This window comes from Armigeres subalbatus, chromosome 2 (assembly GCF_024139115.2).
Source record: "Armigeres subalbatus isolate Guangzhou_Male chromosome 2, GZ_Asu_2, whole genome shotgun sequence".
NCBI classification, from domain to species: Eukaryota; Metazoa; Arthropoda; class Insecta; order Diptera; family Culicidae; genus Armigeres; species Armigeres subalbatus.
In genome coordinates this window covers 156,509,789-156,533,156 of record NC_085140.1, presented here as the reverse complement: position 1 = coordinate 156,533,156, position 23,368 = coordinate 156,509,789, and the positions used below count along the sequence as shown (strand labels likewise).

At 38.7% G+C, this 23,368-nt stretch overlaps 2 protein-coding genes across 3 annotated transcripts in view; one reads left to right on the top strand and one right to left on the bottom strand.

The window, feature by feature from the left end:
- LOC134211069 (uncharacterized) overlaps nt 1-23,368 on the bottom strand; it is a 167,045-nt gene that overhangs the window by 33,383 nt on the left and 110,294 nt on the right. The window lies entirely within an intron of this gene.
- Nucleotides 1-23,368, top strand: part of LOC134211064 (peptidoglycan-recognition protein LA) — a 45,092-nt gene that overhangs the window by 7,914 nt on the left and 13,810 nt on the right. Inside the window, exon 1 of one of the 2 annotated variants that reach the window (XM_062687639.1) lies at nt 17,083-17,747. The exons of the other annotated variant lie outside the window; for it this stretch is intronic. Within the exon in view, the coding sequence (XP_062543623.1) occupies nt 17,606-17,747 (142 nt within the window). The 5' untranslated portion in view covers nt 17,083-17,605. Of the gene's footprint in view, nt 1-17,082; nt 17,748-23,368 lie in introns of those variants that run through there. 2 annotated transcript variants of the gene reach the window in all.

The window sequence follows — 23,368 nt, the reverse complement described above, 5'->3', positions numbered from 1 at the left end:
CGAGGATTCATCAAGAAAAGTGATGTAGTCCACTACACTTTTTAATAGGAACAAGCCTAGGATGAGACCCACGACCTGTTACTTGTAAATCAGAAGCAGTAGTCAATAGACCACCGAGCTATTCTGGCGAACTAAATTTTCACTTTTTAATTAATTTACTCATTCACACAAAGCAGAACGAAATATTTATTCCGATGATCGCGCGATTGTTCTGCGTGTTGTACTAAATACGATAGGACGCGACCGCATAAAAAAGAACTAAAAACCCAGATCAGCGTCCGATACCAAACACATTCAATCGCAAACTAATTAATTTACGTACCGACCACACGCAAACAAAAATAAAAAGCAGGACCCGCGTCCGATACGAAACACGTTTTATCGCGAACTCTATGTTTAATACATAAGAGAAACTATTTACAAGAATTTGATAAAATGCACAAAGAAATCTTCCATTTGTTGGAATTAAAGTAAACACGGCTGGTAGCGGTTTTAGGGATAAATAATAGTGACTTTAGTGACTGAAATTATAAAAATAGTGTCCTAATAGTGACCAAGAAGTGACTTCCAAATTTGAGTATTTCATAGTCTTCTATACATTTGTTGCATAAGAAATTACCTAAGTGAAGACCCGTTTGCAATAATAAGTACTTTATGTGAAAAAGCTTGCAATCAAGCAACTTTTTTTCTACACGACCTTCTGCACTTGGTCCGCATAGTTGCGAAGGCTATTCTTTGCGCATGGCTCATTTAATCATTTGAGGTGCTTGGGAATAAGATGAGGCTTGTTCTGGAAGCTCAGGATTTCTACTTTTCATTTCGATGAGACTAGAGTAAACGTTTTTCGGGATTGGAGATTCATCGGAATCATGATTTACCCAGTGAAAAGCAATGATTAATGTGTTTCCTTCTGGATGGTGGATGTGATTACTTCTTTAAAAATCGGTGTTTGCCCGGAATAAAGCATCGGTGGATGTTTCTACTTCTTTAGAACCCACGATCCCTTCTTCAAGATCAGTCAATGTTTCTAAAAGCCTTCTTTTAACCAAATGATGAAGTATCAATAAGTTAACACAATTACCCTGTTGACCAATTGATTTTATCATTTTCTGATTGTGAAAAAAAACCCAGATTAATCCACCTAGCGGTGATGGTGCCTTTCTCGTTTCTTTCGAGTGAGTAATTTCTACGCACTTTTGGTGAAAAAAGTATTTTGACCATAACTACAGGCCTATAGTCCGATCCGGCCAATTTTCAACAGAAACAATGGGACCGGATTACTGCATCGAATGCAACTTCTTGCGAAACAAATCGGCTGAAGGTACATATGTGACCTAAAATGAGTGAGATTTTGATAAATGAATTTTGGCCTTAACTTAGAAACCCATAGTCCGATTGGGCCAATTTTCAATACGAAACAATTGGACAATATTTTACGTAAATGAAATGAATGAAACTTGTTGCGAGTAAATCAGCTAAGAGTAAGTGCCTAAAAAGTGAGTGAGAATTCTTCTTATGAAAAAATATATTTTGGCCATAGTCCGATTCTGCCAATTTTCAATACGAAACAATGGGACACGATTCCGCGTCGAATGCAACTTATTGCGAAAAAATCAGTTAAAGATAAGTGCCTGAAAAATGAGTGAGAATTTTGTACGTGTTTCTCATGTAAAAAATGAATTTTGGCCATAACTTCGAAGCCCATAGTCCGATTGGGCCAATTTTCAATACGAAACAATTGGGCAAGATTCTACGTCGAAAGAAACTTGTTGCGAGTAAATCAGCTAAGAGTAAAGCCTAAAAAGTGAGTGAGAATTTTTGTTATAAAAAATATATTTTACGGCCCATAATTCCGAAGCCCATAGTCCGATTGGGCCAATTTTCAATACGAAACAATGAGACAAGATTCCGCGTCGAATGCAACGAGAAATTCGTTGAGCTGAGTCGATCGGTATATAACACTATGGGTCTCCGGGACTCCTATCAAAAGTTCGTTTTTGGAGCGAACATATAGCCTTTACGTATACTTTGTATACGAGAAAGAGCAACAAGGCAAAAAATAAACTTTGGCCTTATCTGTTTAATACCGATCTGTTTAATTTTCAATACGAAACAATGGAACAAGATTCTGCGTCGAATGCAACTTATTTGCAGGCAAATCAACTAAAAAGTAAGTGCCTAAAAATGAGTGAAATTTTTCTTGTCAACAAATGTATTTTGACCATTACTTCGAATCCCATAGTTCGATTTGACCAATTTCAATACAGAAACAATGGGACAAGGAATTTCACGCGTCGAACGAAAACTTATTTTGCGAGAAGCAAATCAGTTAAGGACAAGTGCCTGAAAAATGGTGAGAATTTTGTACGTGTTTATCGGCTGTAACGAAAAAAGTGGATTTTGGTCATAACTTCGAAACCCATAGATCGAGCTGTTCAGTTTTCAATACGAAACAATAGGACAAGTTTCTGCGTTGAATGAAACTTGTTTGCGAGTAAATCAGCTAAGAGTAAGTGTTTAAAAAGTGAGTGAGATTTTTTGTTGTATAAAAATATATTTTGGCCATAACTCAAAGCCCATAGTCCGATTCGGCCAATTTTAATACGAAACAATGGGACAAGATTTCGCGTCGAATGCAACTTGTTTGCGAAACAAATCAGTTAAACATAAGTGCCTAAAATGAGTGAGAATTTTGTACGTGTTTCTCATGTGAAAAAGTGGATTTGGCATATCTTCGAAACCCATACTCCGATCTGTCCAATTTTTAATACGAAACAATGGGACAAGATTTTACCGTCGAATGCAACTTGTTGCGAGCAAATCGGTTAAGCATAAGTGCCTAAAAATGAGTGAGAATTTTGTACGTGTTTCTCATGTGAAAAAGTGGATTTTGGCATATCTTCGAAACCCATAGTCCGATCTGTCCAATTTTCAATACGAAACAATGGGATATGATTCTGCGTTGAATGAAACTTGTTGCGAGTAAATCAGCTAAGAGTAAGTGTCTAAAAAGTGAGTGAGAATTTTTGTTGTAAAAAAATATATTCTGGCCATAACTCCGAAGCCCATAGTCCGATTCGGCCTATTTTTAATACGACAACAATGGGACAAGATTCCGCGTCGAATGCAACTTGTTGCGAGCAAATCGTTTAATAATAAGTGCCAGAAAAATGAGTGAGATTATTTTGCACACACATACACAGAACATCACTTCAATTTCGTCGAGCTGAGTCGATCGGTATATAACACTATGGGTCTCCGGGACTCCTATAAAAAGTTTGGTTTTGGAGCGAACATATAGCCTTTACGTATACTTTGTATACGAGAAAGGCAAAACTGAAACCAAAACCAAACTGGCAAGGCCGGGTACATTAAGCTAGTCAGCTAGTAGTGATGCGTTCACTCTAGTTACACCAAAACGCTATCTGCATGTAGGCATTAGGGTATTTGATCCCTACAACCATTTGCAATGGTGATGGCACGAAAAGACTAGAGGTTAGGAAAGACAACGAGCGGACCAACTTTCCACGGGAATCCAATGATTTTTACTTATCAGATTGTTTTTCATAGCTGAAAGCTGAAGGAGGAAGTGGGAGAAGGAATAAGGAAGAAGGAAGAAAGAAGAAGGAATAAGGAAGAAGAAAAAAGGAAGGAGGAAGAATGTAGAAGCAAGAAGGAAGAAGGAAGAAGGTAGAAGGAAGAAGGAAGAAGGAAGAAAGAAGAAAGAAGAAAGAAGAAGGAAGAAGGAAGAATCAAGAACGAATAAGGAAGAAGGTAGAGAGAAGAATGAAGAAGGAAGAAAGAAGAAGGAAGATGCAAAAAGGGAGAAGGAAAAAGAGGTAAGGTGAAGAAAGAACTTCTCATTTTTCACTTCTTGCTTCTTTTTGCTAATTCGGCCTAATGACCTTCGGCCAAATGGCCTGACACCGGTTGTGATATATTTGTAATCTTTAATTTAGACTACTCAATATATTCCGATATATGGAATTTTCCACATTGTAAATGTTCTTATCGCACAAAGTTGATATTTGTTAAAATGATATCTTAAGCAAAGGTCGTCTGGTGGGAATGGACTGTCTTGTGACGGAAAAATAATTAGGAATTTTACAAATAGGCGGCAAACTAGCTGTTCTTTGATTACGCGTGTAAAGCCAAAGGCCTTAACTCCATAAATTTTTTTGGATGATATAAAACATATTCTGTGAACGCATTCTTCATATTTGCATCACTGAAGCAGGTTCAATGGAAAGAAAACTTTTGGTGGACTCTATCACAACACTCATGTTTGCCAAAAATACTAGCACCAACATACACCAGATATCACATGGAACAATATACTCAAAAATAACAGCTCACTAGCGCCACATCTTGGAAGAAGTGCACCACTTTGTAGTATTGGTTAACCTGAACAATGTTGCTGAATACAACTTGGGTGTAGGTACAAGGGATCTCAAGCTAAAGCAATATTTCAAACATGCAAACTAGTGTACGCTGCCTAATTGTATATTTCCTAATTATTTTTTCCATCACAAGACAGTCCATTCCCATAAGTGTTAAAGACGTCATCTTAACAAACTTCAAATGTATGCGATAAGATTTACAATGTGGAAAATTCCATATATCGGAATATCTTGAGCAGTCTAAAATAATAATCAATGCCCCATGTTAAAGCACTTACCTTCTTGCATAATCTTTTTGAAAAGGTGCAGTTCAAAATGGGTAGGTTTTGCAGATATAAGCATAGAAAACCACTGTTCTTGTACCTTTTTTACAAAAAAAACCCTCCCCACGAGATACCCGCCACAGAGTACAGACAACGTAAGTTTTTTGAAAAAAAAAGTACACTGTAGCGCTTACTTTCATGATTTGACACCTAGGGGACAGATCTCGGCGAGTTTTACCAAACTACCCAAAATTGGGAGAATCGGTTGAAAACTAAAGAAATGGCAGCCTTTCAAGATTACCTGGGGTTATATTGACACCAGAACACAGACAAAAGGTTAACGAGAGCTTTACTTATTATTTCCCATGTATTGACTATATTTGCTACCTAGTAACACCACAGATGAATTTGAGCCATAAAAAATTGAAATGTCAATTTGAAAATAGTTTTTTTGCAATTCCTGATCATAATATCTGGTTTACAGTTCGTCTTTGAGTGATAAAACGGCCTACTTTTCCATACCAACGAAATTGGTGCTTTAATGAACATTATGCAACTCAAATGGGTTGCATAATATTCATTATAACACTCATTTGGGTGCTATAATGAAAAACCAACATCAGAACAGTAGTTACATGACTATATTTTACTGAATTAGCTTGAGTGAGTGCTCAAATAGTGTATGCGCCCCGTAATAAAATAAATAGTTTGGTGGACATGACATCAAAAATTTCCAAATAAGGCAAGCACATATATCGCATCACGGCTTATCGAACTATGCAATGTGGCACGGTAACATAGAATCTGATTGTTCTCAGCAGCAACATAATTTTTGGCAATAATGATCATGTGGAGTAAATTAGAATGTACAACTTTGGTACAGATTTATCAAATTAAAGTCCATTTTCCGTCATTTGCAAAAATAGCGTGTGCAATTCGTTGCAAAACTCGATTTTCAGCACTCGTAGTATTTATCCAACTCAGCAAGTCTCGTTGGATAAACGTACAACTCGTGCTGAAAAATCATCTTTTTGCAACTTGTTGCACAAACTACTATTTACGAACATATCGTAAGTTTCGAGTGGAAGAAGGATTTTCAGTTATAATTCGTTAAAAAAACAACAAAGGTATATTTTTTTCCCAAGGCTATTAATTATTTTGAATCTCCATTGTGTGCCTTTTTGTTGTTTTTGTTAATTTATTTTTTAGATTCGTCTGCATTATAAAGGGATAAAAGCACCAGTCTAGCTTACGGAGGTTTGTGGGTTCGAGTGCCATCGAAGGAAAGTGTCCCATACATTTTTCAAATCAAGATATTCCAATTAATGTACATATTCAAATTTAAGTTTTCAGAACATTGTAAAAAAAAAGCTTCATACAGCTACAAAAAAAAGATCATAGTTGATCTGAATCGAAAGTAACTTGGAGCTTTCATTGGATGCAACGGCAGGCTGGTTGAGGCATTGACAATATTTTATAAAAGATTCTTTAAAGCAGACTTTTTGATTACATGTTTACAGTAGCAACGTAAAGCTTCTTTGCTTTATTGAAAACGTGAAGTTAAAGTATCTCTGCAATTGCTTTATCCCCAAACAAAAGCATTTCCCGCAATAAGTAGCAAGTCCAAAATGTCTTCTGGAAAGTGACGTGATTGAGGACCATACATTGGGCTAACAAACTCGACCGACAATGGTTCACACAAATTTGATCAGCTCAGTGTGCATTGGATGTATGAGCGGCTCTTCCCTTTAGAAGAAACCTTTAAAAATAGCATTGATATACCGATCTACCGATACCGATACCGAAATACCAAAAAATCTACTATTATATAATGAACTAAGATTCTTCGCCTCAGATATGTTCACAAAAAATATAAATTTGAAATGTACGAGTTTTAATGGAACTTTGAAATCAAGAAATAATTACGCTTTTCGACTGAGCTCATCTAAAGAGGCTATTTGTGCTCGTAAAAACCTGAATGAGTTCAGTATTCTTCCCGAAAAGCTTTCTGATAGCAGGTTTATACTGCAATGAACGTCGAAAAACTCTATTCAATATTTTCGAAACGCCAAAACGCTAATAAAATTATTGTTTATCATTTGTACCTAATAAAATTGGTTTATGGTTGGTAAAAAGAAGCGAAAAAGGGAAGTTAACACGGTTACAAGGAACAAGGAGTAGTGCAAACCTGTTGAGGAAAACTACAAGTCGACATTGTTGTTTCATAAGAACGAAATTCGCAAACGTAAACAAATTGCTCAAAAATATGGACTACTGTCAGTCAACTACTATCGGGAACTGATATAGCTTCGCGCCTTCTACAAAATAGTTAAGGGGAGAATACCGCGAGTAGGCCGCGATATTTGTGGAATCATCGGAAAAAGTCATTGTTTACGTTTGCGACTTTCGCCCTCATGTAACAACAATGTCGAAGTGATTTTTTTTATTGCAACTAATCGGCGGTGCAAAAATATTGACTTTAGTGACCATTTTCCGAAAAATAGTGACTTTACTGACTTTTGGATGCAAATAGTGATTTTTTAGTGACTAGACTCAAAATAGTGAACAAGTCACTAAAAAGTGACTTGCTACCAACCCTGAGTAAAGAATGACGGGGCCTTCCTTAGTCTTCCTATATAAGGGACGCGGGTACAAAGCAAGACTGTTCAGTTTCGCAATTCCCGGTCCGTTTTGCACAGATAAAAATATATTGTAATTTTGATTGTATTTCTACTTAATAAAGACAAACAAATTATTTCCATACACATATTTGGAGCATGTTAAAAAAGGCGACATTCAATTCGAGTTACTGTGAGAGGAAGGACTGAGCATGACCCAAATTTGCGTACGTAATATTTCAAGAATCCCTAAATAATGAAACATAGGGTTATGCGCTAATTCGTCCATGGCGCTAGTATCCGTCATATCAAATTCTAAATCACTAAATTCTCGCGAATCGTAAACCAACATAATAAACTAATCATATGGCGAGATAGAAAAAAGTGTACACTACGATCTGCATTCATTTAAAATACATTCTGGTGTTACTTACTTGAAATACAGTTAAATTTAACTTTGCGACTGTGACTTTTTGCACAATTTCCTACGTTATCCGTGCGACGAAAGGAAAATCCAGTTCGTTCACTGCTGTAGACGCGCAACACCGTCACCAAAAATCAACGTTATTCACTGATTTTCACCGCACTTTTTCACATAAATTTCTCACTGCGCACTAAATAAAAGCAATGTTTATTGCTCAAGTGAAAAATAATTGTAAAATAACTACCGGAAGGCGTTCAAATGATCTGTTTTTTCAAACTTTAGAGCGTTTGAAATTTATTTTCTTCGTCGCCTTGTTTATAGTCGAAAAACGCGTTGCCAAACTGGCGGTTTGAACTGAAATAATCTTATGTTACACATCTGATAATACATCATGCAGTCAATAAAAGTAGGTTTTTCAATTATTTTCCGCTAGCGTAATAAAAGTAAAGTCTTCCAAATAAATATTTTTCATACACACTCGTCATTCATACTAAAATTTTCTACTATTCCAAAAGTTTGAAACAGGAGAAATAATTTCATAATAGAAATTTGTTGGCAGCACTACCCACGTACATGTTAAGCATGTGTGTTAGTTGTTTGACAGACTGAGGCATTTAACTGAATGGCAGTCGAAATGGGATTGCACTAGGAAATTTTTGTTAACTGGAACCGAAATAAACTTTTAAATTTGACTTTCAAAATTGACCGAAATTATAGTTATTCTGCATGAAGTCACAGATAAGTCATCCAGTTATCCAAGTAATGGCTTGAGCTCAGGAACAAAGATTTGCAGTCCTGTTTTAGGTATGGTACATGCTCCTTGTGGTACAGAGAAAGGATACGTAGATGATCCATTTTCCGGTTTCAAATATGGTACATCGGCAGTACAAAGAACAGAAAGCGTTCACAGCATATGTTCATGGTTATCCAAGAAATCCCTGGAGTAAGGCCTTTTGATCTACACGCGTAACTAAAGATCACTTTTCCGGTTTCAAATATGGTACATGCTCTCTGCAGTACAAAGAACAGAATGCGTTCTTAGCATATGTTCATGGTCATCCAAGAAATCCCTGAAGTAAGGCCTTTTGATCTACATGCGTAACTACAGATCAATTTTCCGGATTCAAATATGGTACATGCTTTCTGTAGTACAAAGAAAACAGAATGTGTTCTTAGCATATGTTCATGGTCATCCAAGAAATCCCTGGAGTAAGGCCTTTTGATCTACATGCGTACCTACAGATCAATTTTCCGGATTCAAATATGGTACATGCCCTCTGTAGTACAAAGAACAGAGTGCGTTCACAGCATATGTTCTTGGTCATCCAATAAATCCCTGGAGTAAGGCCTTTTGATCTACACGAGTACCTGAAGATCAGTTTTCCGGTTTCAAATATGGTACATGCTCTCTGTAGTACAAAGAACAGAATGCGTTCTTAGCATATGTTCATGGTCATCCAATAAATCCCTGGAGTAAGGCCTTTTGATCTACACGAGTAACTGAAGATCAGTTTTTCGGTTTCAAATATGGTACATGCTCTCTGTAGTACAAAGAACAGAATGTGTTCTTAGCATATGTTCTTGGTCATCCAAGAAATCCCTGGAGTAAGGCCTTTCGATCTACACGCGTAACTATAAATCAATTTTCCAGTTTCAAATATGGTACATGCTCTCTGTGGTACAAAGAACAGAATGTGTTCTTAGCATATGTTCTTGGTCATCCAAGAAATCCCTGGAGTAAGGCCTTTTGATCTACACGCGTAACTATAAATCAATTTTCCAGTTTCAAATATGGTACATGCTCTCTGTAATACAAAGAATAGAATGTGTTCTTAGCATATGTTCTTGGTCATCCAAGAAATCCCTGAAGTAAGGCCTTTCGATCTACACGCGTAACTAAACATCAATTTTCCAGTTTCAAATATGGTACATGCTCTCTGCAGTACAAAGAACAGAATGCGTTCACAGCATATGTTCTTGGTCATCCAATAAATCCCTAGAGTAAGGCCTTTCGATCTACACGCGTAACTATAAATCAATTTTCCAGTTTCAAATATGGTACATGCACTCTGTAGTACAAAGAACAGAATGTGTTCTTAGCATATGTTCTTGGTCACCCAAGAAATCCCTGAAGTAAGATCTTTTGATCTACACGCGTAACTAAGGATTAGTTTTCCAGTTTCAAATATGGTACATGCTCTCTGTAGTACAAAGAACAGAATGCGTTCTTAGCATAAGTTCATGGTCATCCAATAAATCCCTGGAGTAAAGCCTATCGATCTACACGCGTAACTGAAGATCAGTTTTCCGGTTTCAAATATGGTACATGCTCTCTGTAGTACAAAGAACAGAATGTGTTCTTAGCATATGTTCTTGGTCATCCAAGAAATCCCTGGATAAGGCCTTTCGATCTACACGCGTAACTATAAATCAATTTTCCAGTTTCAAATATGGTACATGCTCTCTGAAGTACAAAGAACAGAATGTGTTCTTAGCATATGTTCTTGGTCACCCAAGAAATCCCTGAAGTAAGGTCTTTTGATCTACACGCGTAACTAAGGATTAGTTTTCCGGTTTCAAATATGGTACATGCTCTCTGTAGTACAAAGAACAGAATGCGTTCTTAGCATAAGTTCATGGTCATCCAATAAATCCCTGGAGTAAGGCCTATCGATCTACACGCGTAACTGAAGATAAGTTTTCCGGTTTCAAATATGGTACATGCTCTCTGTAGTACAAAGAACAGAATGTGTTCTTAGCATATGTTCTTGGTCATCCAAGAAATCCCTGGAGTAAGGCCTATCGATCTACACGCGTAACTATAAATCAATTTTCCAGTTTCAAATATGGTACATGCTCTCTGAAGTACAAAGAACAGAATGTGTTCTTAGCATATGTTCTTGGTCATCCAATTTTTCTGTGAAGTAGGGCCTTGAGATCTACACGCGTAACTAAAAATCAATTTTCCAGTTTCAAATATGGTACATGCTCTCTGTAGTACAAATAACAGAATGCGTTCACAGCATATGTTCTTGGTCATCAATAAATCCCTAGAGTAAGGCCTTTCGATCTACGCGTAACTAAAATCAATTTTCCAGTTTCAAATATGGTACATGCACTCTGTAGTACAAAGAACAGAATGTGTTCTTAGCATATGTTCTTAGTCACCCAAGAAATCCCTGAAGTAAGGTCTTTTGATCTACACGAGTAACTGAAGATCAGTTTTCCGGCTTCAAATATGGTACATGCTCTCTGTAGTACAAAGAACAGAATGTGTTCTTAGCATATGTTCTTGGTCATCCAAGAAATCCCTGGAGTAAGGCCTTTCGATCTACACGCGTAACTATAAATCAATTTTCCAGTTTCAAATATGGTACATGCTCTCTGTAGTACAAAGAACAGAATGTGTTCTTAGCATATGTTCTTGGTCATCCAAGAAATCCCTGAAGTAAGGCCTTTCGATCTACACGCGTAACTAAAAATCAATTTTCCAGTTTCAAATATGGTACATGCTCTCTGTAGTACAAAGAACAGAATGCGTTCACAGCATATGTTCTTGGTCATGCAATAAATCCCTAGAGTAAGGCCGTTCGATCTACACGCGTAACTATAAATCAATTTTCCAGTTTCAAATATGGTACATGCTCTCTGTAGTACAAAGAACAGAATGTGTTCTTAGCATATGTTCTTGGTCACCCAAGAAATCCCTGAAGTAAGGTCTTTTGATCTACACGCGTAACTAAGGATAAGTTTTCCGGTTTCAAATAAGGTACATGCTCTCTGTAGTACAAAGAACAGAATGCGTTCTTAGCATAAGTTCATGGTCATCCAATAAATCCCTGGAGTAAGGCCTATCGATCTACACGCGTAACTGAAGATCAGTTTTGCGGTTTCAAATATGGTACATGCTCTCTGTTGTACAAAGAACAGAATGTGGTCTTAGCATATGTTCTTGGTCATCCAAGAAATCCCTGGTAAAGGCCTTTCGATCTACGCACGTAACTATAAATCAATTTTCCGGTTTCAAATATGGTACACGCTCTCTGTAGTACAAAGAACAGAATGTGTTCTTAGCATATGTTCTTGGTCATCCAAGAAATACCTGGAGTAAGGCCTTTCGATCTACACGGGTAACTAAAAATCAATTTTCCAGTTTCAACAGTTTCAAATATGGTACATGCTCTCTGTAGTACAAAGAACATAATGCGTTCACAGCATATGTTCTTGGTCATCCAATAAATCCCTAGAGTAAGGCCTTTCGATCTACACGCGTAACTGAAGATCAGTTTTCCGGTTTCAAATATGGTACATGCTCTTTGTAGTACAAAGAACAGAATGTGTTCTTAGCATATGTTCTTGGTCACCCAAGAAATCCCCGAAGTGAGGCCTTTTGATCTACACGCGTAACTAAGGATTAGTTTTCCGGTTTCAAATATGGTACATGCTCTCTGTAGTACAAAGAATAGAATGCGTTCTTAGCATATGTTCATGGTCATTCAATAAATCCCTACACGCGTAACTATAAATCAATTTTCCAGCTTTAAATATGGTACATGCTCTCTGTAGTACAAAGAACAGAATGCGTTCACTACATATGTTCTTGGTCATCCAAGAAATCCTTGGAGTAAGGCCTTTTGTTCTACATGCGTAACTAAGGATAAGTTTTCCGGTTTCAAATATGGTACATGCTCTGTAGTACAAAGAACAGAATGCGTTAACAACATATGTTCTTGGTCATCCAAGAAATTCCTAAAGTACGGCCTCTCGATCTAAACGCGGAACTAAAGATCCATTTTCCGGTTTCAAATATGGTACATGCTCTCTTCATAATGGGTACATTACATATTTAGAACAGGCCTTTGGATCGTTGGTTACGCGTGTCGACCTGAAGGCTTCCACTTCAGGTATTTCTTGGATATCCGCGAACGGCTTTCATACGCAAATTGTGTACCACAATGAGTACATTACATTTACAAAACAGGCCTGTAGATCATTGGTTACGCGTGTCGACCTGAAGGCCTTCACTTCCGGTATTTCTTGGATAACCGTGAAGATATTCCATACGCAGGTTCTATCATATGTACCACAATGGGTACATGACATTACAAAACAAGTCTATAGATCATTAGTTAAGCGTGTAGACCTGAAGGCCTTTACTTCAGGGATCTCTTGGATAACCGTGAAGATCTTCCATATGCAGATTCTATCATATGTACCACAATGGGTATATTACATTAACAAAACAGACCTGTAAATCATTGGTTATGCCTGTAGACCTGATGGCCTTTACTTCGGGGATTTCTTGGATAACCGTGAAGATCTTCCATACGCACATTATATCATATGTACCACAACGGGTACATTACATTTACAAAACAGGCCTGTGGATCATTGGTTATGTCTATTGACCTGAAGACCTTTCCTTCAGGTATATTTTGCATAACCGCAAATATCTTGCATACGCAGGTTATATCATATGTACCACAACGGGTACATTACATTTACAAAACAGGCCTGTAGATCATTGGTTATGAAGACTTGAAGGCCTTCACTTCAGGGATTTCTTGGATAACCGTGAAGATCTTCCATATGCAGTTTCTTTCACATGTACCACAATGGGTACATTACATTTACAAAACAGACCTGTAGATCATTGGTTACGCGGGTCGACCTGAAGGCCTTCACTTCCGGTATTTCTTGGATAATCGTAAAGATCTTCCATACGCAGGTTCTATCATATGTACCACAATGGGTACATGACATTTACAAAACAAGTCTATAGATCATTTGCTACGCGTGTAGACCTGAAGGCCTTTACTTCAGGGATCTCTTGGATAACCGTGAAGATCTTCAATACGCATATTATATAATATGTTCCACACGGGGTACATTACATTAACAAAACAGACCTGTAGATCATTGGTTATGCCTGAAGACCTGATGGCCTTCACTTCAGGGATTTCTAGGATAACCGTGAAGATCTTCCATACGCACATTATATCATATGTACCACAACGGGTACATTACATTTACAAAACAGGCCTGTAGATCATTGGCTATGACTGTAGACCTGATGGCCTTCACTTCAGGGGTTTCTTGGATAACCGTGAGGATCTTCCATATTCAGATTCTATCACATGTACCACAACGGGTACATTACATTTACAAAACAGGCCTGCAGATTATTGGTTACGCGTGTAGATCTGAAGGCCTTCACTTCAGGGATCTCTTGTATAACCGTGAGGATCTTCCATATGCATACTATATCATATGTACCACAACGGGTACATTACATTTACAAAACAGGCATGTAGATCATTGGTTATGCCTGTGGACCTGATGGCCTTCACTTCAGGGTTTCTTGGATAACCGTGAAAGATCTTCCATACGCACATTATATCATATGTACCACAATGGGTACATTACATTTACAAAACAGGCCTGTAGATCATTGGCTATGACTGTAGACCTGATGGCCTTCACTTCAGGGATTTCTTGGATAACCGTGAAGATCTTCCATATGCAGATTCTATCATATGTACCACAATGGGTACATTACATTTACAAAACAGGCCTGTAGATCATTGGTTACGCGTGTAGATCTGAAGGCCTTCACTTCAGGGATCTCTTGGATAACCGTGAAGATCTTCCATATGCAGATTCTATCATATGTACCACAACGGGTACATTACATTTACAAAACAGGCCTGTAGATCATTGGTTACGCGTAAAGATCTGAATGCCTCCACTTCAGGTGTTTCTTGGATAACCGCGAACATGCTCCATACACATATTCTATTCTATGTTTCACAATGTACACATATCTGAATATAACAGGCCAATATTAATTGAATTTATGTTATTTTTATTTAACACGGTATGATACCGCATAAAAAACTAATTTGTTGTACTTGTAGAAATCGCACACCAATACCAACAGATTTATTTGACAGCAATCCATCGAATTTAAGACTGGACGAATGAAAATTCTCATGGACGTAAACAGATTTTCATAAGACAAATTTAAAAATTTTGAAGGGTGTTTTAGATTGCCGATTCTCAATAAACTATGATTTGTTCCATGCGCTAATAGTACACAATGAAAACTAGGAACTCTAAAATACGTGTTACATACAACTTAGTTAGAGTAAGTAGTTGGGATAGCGTATAAATAAGATTTGAAAACCAAGCACTACCTACTACGACGGGAATTAGCTCACTACCCTAGTTAGGTATACCATCAACAAGTACTGATCAGCACTTGTCATTCGTATTGTTTGCAAATTAAACTGGGCAGCATGTAGCAGCTATACCGCGTGACAACCGCTCAGTGCCCGATGCCTTGTAGTCTGTAGTCTGCTGGAAGTGTGTGGTTGATGCAACTGATGATGTTTTAGTCTCTGAAAAGTAAATACACATAAAAGCGGTTGGTGTAACGTCCGTGGACTCATATTTGTCCGACAGACATGACAATGCACCGATGACTGTAGATAGGAGTACCCGCGCAGCTATTTACAAACGTTTGGCCACGAAACCTAGCAGACGCGACGGGAATGCTGATATATTTGCTTGACGTTATAGCGGTGGCGATGACGAAGACTTCACATTTTCGACGAAGGGTGTGTAAAAATGGATAGGTTGTATTTGCACATTCGGCGATAGTCGGGTACTGTGGTTATAATGGATACGCGGTATTCATTTGAATAATCAAAATATTATTAAATATTCCCTTGTGCAGAGTAATAATAGAAATCTTGATTAATCCAACTAGCGATATTGTGCCTTCCTCGTGCATAAGATATACTGAAAAAAATTGTAAAATTTTCTCAGCAAGTTTTTTTAAAATAAAAATCAGATTTTGGCCCAATTTTCAATAGGAAATAATGGAACAGGATTCTTCGTCGATTGGAACCTGTTACAAGTGAATAGGTTAAAGATACACCCCATCAGACCTGTTAAATTTTCTAACAATTCTGTATGAGAACCTACCAAAACCAGTATAAATCAATTCAGCTAGATGAATGGAGGTGATGTCTGTGTGTGCGTGTGTAGGTGTGAATGTATGTATGTGCTCAAAAAAACTCACTCATTTGTTTAATACTTACTGTAACACCCAATCAATGATTTTTAGATTTTCCAACAATTATGTATAAGGACCTACCAAAACCTGTGTAAGAACTGGGCATATGCGAAATTGTTATATAAAAAATGTAAGCGCACTAACAAATATTGTAAGAAAAGCTTTCAAAATTATAAGGTTTCATACAATATCAAGCATTTCTCATATTCCCAGTTCTTATACAGATTTGGTAGGTTCCTATAAAGAATTGTTAGAAAATCTAATAATCACTGGTTGTGTGCTATAGTAAGTATCAAATAAATGAGTGAGTTTTTTGCGCACATACATACATACACACCTACACACATACAGACATCACCTCCAGTCGATACAAGTCGTGCAGAGGGAAGGAGGCGCGAAGTCGACCCTGCCCACCTTCCGAGGACATAGGGCGCGGTAAGGCCACCTGGAAAGCCGGCAATGCGCTGGCACGATACCATGGTGTTCTTTCTAAAAAGCGAGTCACGATGTTCGATGCTGCAAGGACACTGCAGCTAACCTCGAGGGTGCGTAAGCACTGGCCCCTTGAAGCATTACTTTCTGGTTTGTACCGAAGGGACGATGGAAGCTTGGCGGCAATGGAAACGGTTTAGCTGGTCAGGGGATGCAGCCCTGCCTCCCTCATTGGAGGTGGCCCCTAACCCAGCACTTCCTGGTCAACCCAGGATGTCTGTTGAGCAGATTCCCCCTCCATTGTTTAGGAAGAAAAAAAAAAAAAAAGACATCACCTCCATTCATCTAGCCGAATCAATTGGTATATAACACTATTGGTCTCCAGGCCTTATATAGAAAATTGAACATGTAGCCTTTACGTATACCTAGTATTATACTATAATATCGTATAATACGAGGCAAAATAGATGATTCCACATAATTGAGAATGAAGAATGCGTATTAGCTAAAACAAAAGTTTGAAATGGGTAATTGATCCACTCATCTTTTTCATCTTCATAGTCCTACATAGTATTCTTAGAGGGACCTCCACATATATGAATTAGGCTCTATAGCATAAAATTGCCACCAGAAATTTTCTTGAATCGCGCCAAGATTCATTCTTTACGCATTGTAAATACAAACGTCTAATTGGAGACTCTAAGGTTGAGAACGAAATAAGCCGAATGCCGAATGTTTCACCCCAATATCCCCCTAACACACATCCAAACAGGTAATAGCAGTTCACGTCTATCGGCACATGGAGTTTTCCACGTTCCAACAAATGCATCCGTTCTCATTTCCTTTGACGGCGAATGGGCAGTCTGAAACACGAAAGAGGTGGACAGTCTACGCGATGTGATACACGCAGAAACGACGCCTCCATAACCGTCACTGCGCAAAAGCGCGAGAGTAGTGTTTATCAACGCGCTTATGTACTGGATTAACTAAACAAACAGTCAGCGGACCATTACTAGCTCGTAGACCGTCGATCAGAATGGTCCGAAATTGTGACCGAAAAGAGACATCTTTTCAAACTTGACAACATTTGCAAACAGCTGACGAACACGTGAATGGAACTACGCGGGTGATTAGTCGCGACAAGTGTAGCACCACGAGTGAGTGAACTAACCGTTGTTCGAAGCACATTGGCTATCGTACTGCTAATTGAATTAAAGCATCACACTATGCAAGCCATTCCACCGTATAAGACTGCTGCTAATCTCCTAATCCACTAGTGCAGTGAAATCCGCGGCACACAGTTAAAGCAATGGTGACATAGTTTGTCCAGGGAAGAGTGATCGTTCAATAAGAAAATACCCTGTGATTAGGCGGTGATACAGTGAATCATGAAACTACTTCTGAAAATACACAACAAGGAGCGGAATCATCCCAATCCGCAACGCAAACGTAAATACTACCGTCGAGTATCCAAGTCATCAGCCGGCAAGAATTCATCAACATGTGCAGAAGCCGGCTGCACAGCTAGATGTAGGTTGCTCATGTCAAGAATGCTTGAACCCCCTTTTACGCTTCTATGAAATGAATTCGTAAGTGCGAAGCCGCACCGGCTGCACCACCATCCTGCCTCCCGTTGATACAATTATTCGCTCTCATCTGAAGTAAGAAGAAAACGAGTCTGCTGGAGAAAATCTCGTCAGTAGAACGGTGTTTCGAATTACACAAACGTGTATTTTTAGCGCATGTTTACTCTTTTCATCGACAATTTTTAGGTAATGTTAATGTTTGAAGAGCTCCAGAGAGATGCAAATAGAGATGAGCGATTGATAAATAATAGGATTCCAATTTTGATTTGTTTTGATAGTTACGTATTTTTGATTAAAGGCGAAGTGACTCTCAGTGTTGTGCACCTATCGTTAATCGGTTTCCTCGCAACAGATTGCCTTCGGTGAAGAATCTGGTCCCATTGTGTTTCCTTCTGTAATTTGGCCGGATCAAACTACATGGAGTCTTCAAAGTTATGGCACAAATACTACACTTTTACATACTAGAAAGCTATCAACACCGCTAATTAAATAATCATGGTATTTCTGGCATACTTGCACGACTCACAGAAACTTGTTTGGATTTCATTTCGAAAATTCGAATTTCGATTTGTTGTGAGATTATCATCAATTTGCCCCATAATTGACTGCAACAATTTGAAATCGTCGCCAGCAGAAAATGACCGGGTAATCTGCTAAATTTGCAAATTGCCAGCAAGATTTTTTGACCTCGGTGTCCATAATATTTACCATAACAGATCCCAATTTGCATGCAAATGACTCTAACGCAGATAGGCGATTGGGCGTTGCAAAGTGAAGAAGAAGCAGACTATTGCGCGTTCGAAAAAGTTATCACGGTAAAATATAGGAAGAAAATTTGAAAGCACTTATCAAAAATTCAAGAAGTTATTTATTTAACAATGGTTCTCAGTACGGGTTTGGTAATTTTCAACACTGTGAATAAAATAAAATATCATAAATACAATTTCAAAATCAAAATTGTATGTTTATTAGGCAGTATAAAAGAAGTCCTACTTCGTACTGATAACCGTTTTTAATTGAATTGAGAAAGTGAAAATTTGTTTCTTGTCCAGTCATGTTTCTCCAGTAAGCAGAGCGATCAGTCGGTCACCGAAATTTTCTTCTGCATTGTGCGGGTGAGTAAATTAATCAGAAATTGAAAATTTAGTTCGCATCCAGTTGTGTAGTGCGGTCGATAATTAAAATAGTTAGCGATCGTTCGATTGTTTTTGTTTTAAATCAAACTACACGCTATACACGGCAGACCGTTTACCAAAACCAAAACGAACTTTACCACACTACCAACATCCCAATGATGTCTCGTGGAAGTGCAGATCAAAGTCGGTTTCTATCAAAGCGAGTATCACGTCAAAAATTTCATACCAATTCCTTAATTGTCCTGCATTCGGACACGGCCGGCGCTGGTATTGCTTATTTTTTGGGTCACCAGTTCTTACACATTGAAGATGATGTTAGTCCCAAACTTCATGTGTTGGTCCTCTGTGTAATTACAGCTGACCTGGCAATAACGGAGTAGCAACTGTGGGCAGTCAATCATGCTCATGCTCGCTCATGCCCATAACCGTTTTCAATTGAATTAATTCTAGAATATAAAAGAAGTGTTTTGAATGTTCTTCCTATACTTTCCCGTGTTATTATTTTTTTCGAATGTTTGACATTCTGCTTCTTCTTTTTGTTGCAACGCCAAATCGCCAATAAAGAGAACACTTTTTTTTACTTTAATTCAATTTCTTTTCATTTTTTTGTGTTCATACAGTAGTGTTTCAGTTTAAGTGGTTGGCCACCTGGTCCTTCATCTATAGTTTGATTTCCTGTTTCTCTCTTTCGTATATATAATTATGTTTTGTGTTAGAATTTTACATTTTAGCCTTTAGGAGGCATTAGTTAATTTTAAAATTTTATAACCTATCTACTATTTACACTAATAATTACATAAGAATCGCTGGCTGATCCGAAAAGGCGCAACGGACCGGACCCCAAACCGATCTCGACACTCATCAAAGCGTTCAAGTAGTTTTTTGTCAACCTGTTGCCGGAAAATAAGCTTGCTGTCGAAAGTCAAGCCAAGGTAGTCGGCCTCATTAGCCCATTCCACAGGCGTGGCTACAAGACGATAGACTAGCCCAAGACTACGCGCAGCAGCTGGAAGTGGCAATCCCAACGGAAGAGCAACTAGGCGCAGCGTCCCTTGAAGATGGCTGGAGAGATATTCGATCCGCCTTTGAAAGCTCCGCAACCGCTGCACTAGGCACGGTGCCCCCGGATCAGAGAAACGACTGGTATGGCGGCGGATGTGCGTAGTTAGTTGAGGAGAAGAATGCAGCACGAGGGCGAATGAAGCACGATACAAACGGGCGCGGAACAGACAAAACTCGATTTTTCGGAGGAAAAAGCGCTAGCTGGAAGATTGAGACCATGAAGAGACGGAGCAACTGTACCGCGCTAATAACGCACGAAAGTTCTATGAAAAGTTAAACCGTTCACATAAGGGCCACGTGTCACAGCCCGATATGTGTAAGGACATAAACGGGAATCTTCTACGAACGAGCGCGAGGTGATCCAAAGGTGGCGGCAGCACTACGAAGAACACCTGAATGACGATGTGGCAGACAACGGTGGCGGTATGGTAATGGACCTAGGAGCACACGCGCAGGAGGAGATCGGCCGACTGAAAAACAACAAAGCCCTTGGAGTTGACCAACTACCAGGAGAGCTGTTTAAACACGGTGGTGAAGCACTGGCTAGAGCGCTGCACTGTGTTATTACCGTCGTGCGGGGCTTCTTTTGATTCCGGAGGCTACTTTGGATTTTTTATTTTTTGAAAAAAATAAACGGAAAAAATACCAAATTTGAAACAGAAACCATTCAACTATCAACAAGACACCCGATTGGTGATAATGACAATTTTATAGTAATTTTCGTTACAATTCTTGTTTTAAAATGTCCAAAGTAGCCCCTGATTTATCAAAAGAAGCCCCGCACGACGGTACCAAGGTTTGGAAGGATGAGGTTCTGCCGCAGGAGTGGATGGAACGTGTCGTGTGTCCCATCTACAGAAGGGCGATAAGCTGCATTGTAGACACTACCGCGCAATCACATTGCTGAACGCCGCCTATAAGGTACTCTCCAAAATTTTATGCCGCCGACTAACACCAATTGTAAGAGAGTTCGTGGGGCAGTACCAGACGGGTTTCATGGGTGAACGCTCTACCACAGACCAGGTGTTCGCCATACGTCAGGTATTGCAGAAATGCCGCGAATACAACGTGCCCACTTCTTCTTCTTATTGGCATTACATCCCCACACTGGGACAGAGCCGCCTCGCAGCTTAGTGTTCATTAAGCACTTCCACAGTTATTAACTGCGAGGTTTCTAAGCCAGGTTACCATTTTGCATTCATACGTATATCATGAGGCTAGCACGATGATACTTTTATGCCCAGGAAGTCGAGACAATTTCCAATCCGAAAATTGCCTAGACCGGCACCGAATCGAACCCAGCCACCCTCAGCATGGTCTTGCTTTGTAGCCGCGCGTCTTACCGCACGGCTAAGGAGGGCCCCGACAACGTGCCCACACATAATCTATTTATCGACTTCAGAGCCGCATATGATACAATCGAACGGGACCAGCTATGGCAGCTAGTGCACGAAAACGGATTTCCGGATGAACTAGTAAGGTTGATCAAGGCGACGATGGATTGAGTTTGGATAGTTTGAGTTTCAGGGGCATTCTCGAGTCCCTTCGAAACGTGCAGAGGGTTACGGCAAGGTGATGGTCTTTCCTATGGGTGATGGTGTCTCCTATGCAACATCGCTCTGGAGGTAGTAATACGAAGAGCAGGGATTGACAAGGGTGATACGATTTTCACAAAGTCAGTCCAGTTATTTGTTTTCACCGAGGACATTGATATTATGGCACGTAACTTTGAGAAGATGGAGGAAGCCTACATCAGAATGGAAAGCAAAGTTAAACGGTTTGAACTAGTCATCAAAACGTCGAAGACGAAGTGCATGATAGGAAAAGGTTCAAGAGAGGTCAATGTATGCCACCCACCACAAATTTCTATCGGTGGTGACGAAATCGAGGTGGTTGAAGAATTCGTGTATTTGAACTCACTGGTGACCGCCGATAACGATACCAGCATATAAATTCGGAGACCCATCATGGCAAGAAATCGTCAGGCCTGGTAGCGATAAATGCCATTCAAAATAGTGACTTAGTGACCAACGATGACTAAAAAAGTGACCAAATAGTGACTTTCAGTTGCAGGAAAAGTTACCAATTAGTGACTTTTGTATGAAGTTGTAATTCGTAGACTAAAAACTATGATGTGATTCTCATGTTTATCCTTAATCCTTATCTAGAACGTTATATTATAGGATACGCCTATTTTCACGGTAACCTGTAAAAGGATGGAACTTAGCAAGAGGCCAGCGACTTAGCAACCACGGAGTTGGATATTGGGAAAGGTATTTGTTGGTTCAGCCAGAAACTAGCAATGTAACTATGATAAATCATATTTAGTCAAACTACAAAAATGTATATACCCGGCGTCTCAGGTAGTGAGTACAAGTTTAAAATCTAAGCAACAATTTGAAGCAAGTTCTACAGCATTGTGGTAATAATGTTTTCTGTGAAACTGTAAAATAATGATAAAGAATGATCTAATGGGATCGTACACATATTAGGCAAGCAATTTTTCGATCCCCTCACCCCCCATGTAAAATTGTTTTCATACAAATGATTTTAAAAACCGATTTTTCCAGCAACAGGTAGATTTTTCCAATAACAAGAGTTAAAAGTAGGTGAAGAAGTTGACAATGTACTACGCGTCTCCATGCATGGCCTATACCAGAATGCTGATTTGACGAAGCGAATCTGCCAGCTAAAAGGTGTTTTGCCTCAAACAACCCAATATCACAATTTTTTGAAATGTGGATATTATCAATATAATTGAGATTTTTGTAATTTTTTTATAATTTATAGAAGTAGGGAAGTATATTAGAAATGAACACTATTCCTTACACGCACAGCTGAAAGTATGCTCTTTTGGGCAGAAATACACTCTTTTGCGGGAGAATGGGACTACCCACAAAAGGAGTAAAATTTGATGCATAAAAAGGATAAGTTTTACACACTTTTTCTGTTTTTATGCATAAATGTTAATCATTTGTGAATAAAAGATAGTCATAATTGTGCATAATATTTATTCCTTTTTGTGTGTAGTCCCATTCTCCCACGAAAGAGCGTCAAAGTAAGTCATAATTGAATACTTTAAAGTTAAAAGAGCATAATTCAAAGTCTCTTGTGTGTAAACTTTTTTAGCAGTGTAGGTAAAATGATTAATGGGATGCAGCTATAGCGGTGTTCACTATCTTAGTCACAGGAAGATATTTACGCTTATCTGTAGCAGGTTTCTATAATACTCAATTATGTACTCTGTACTGGAAGTCTGCAATTCGCATTTTAACAAATTCCATTCGTGAAGAGCAAGACCATAGTTCAAGACAAAATTTTCAAAACGACTTATCTGCTTTTGTAAACAAAGATTCGAACGTCGATT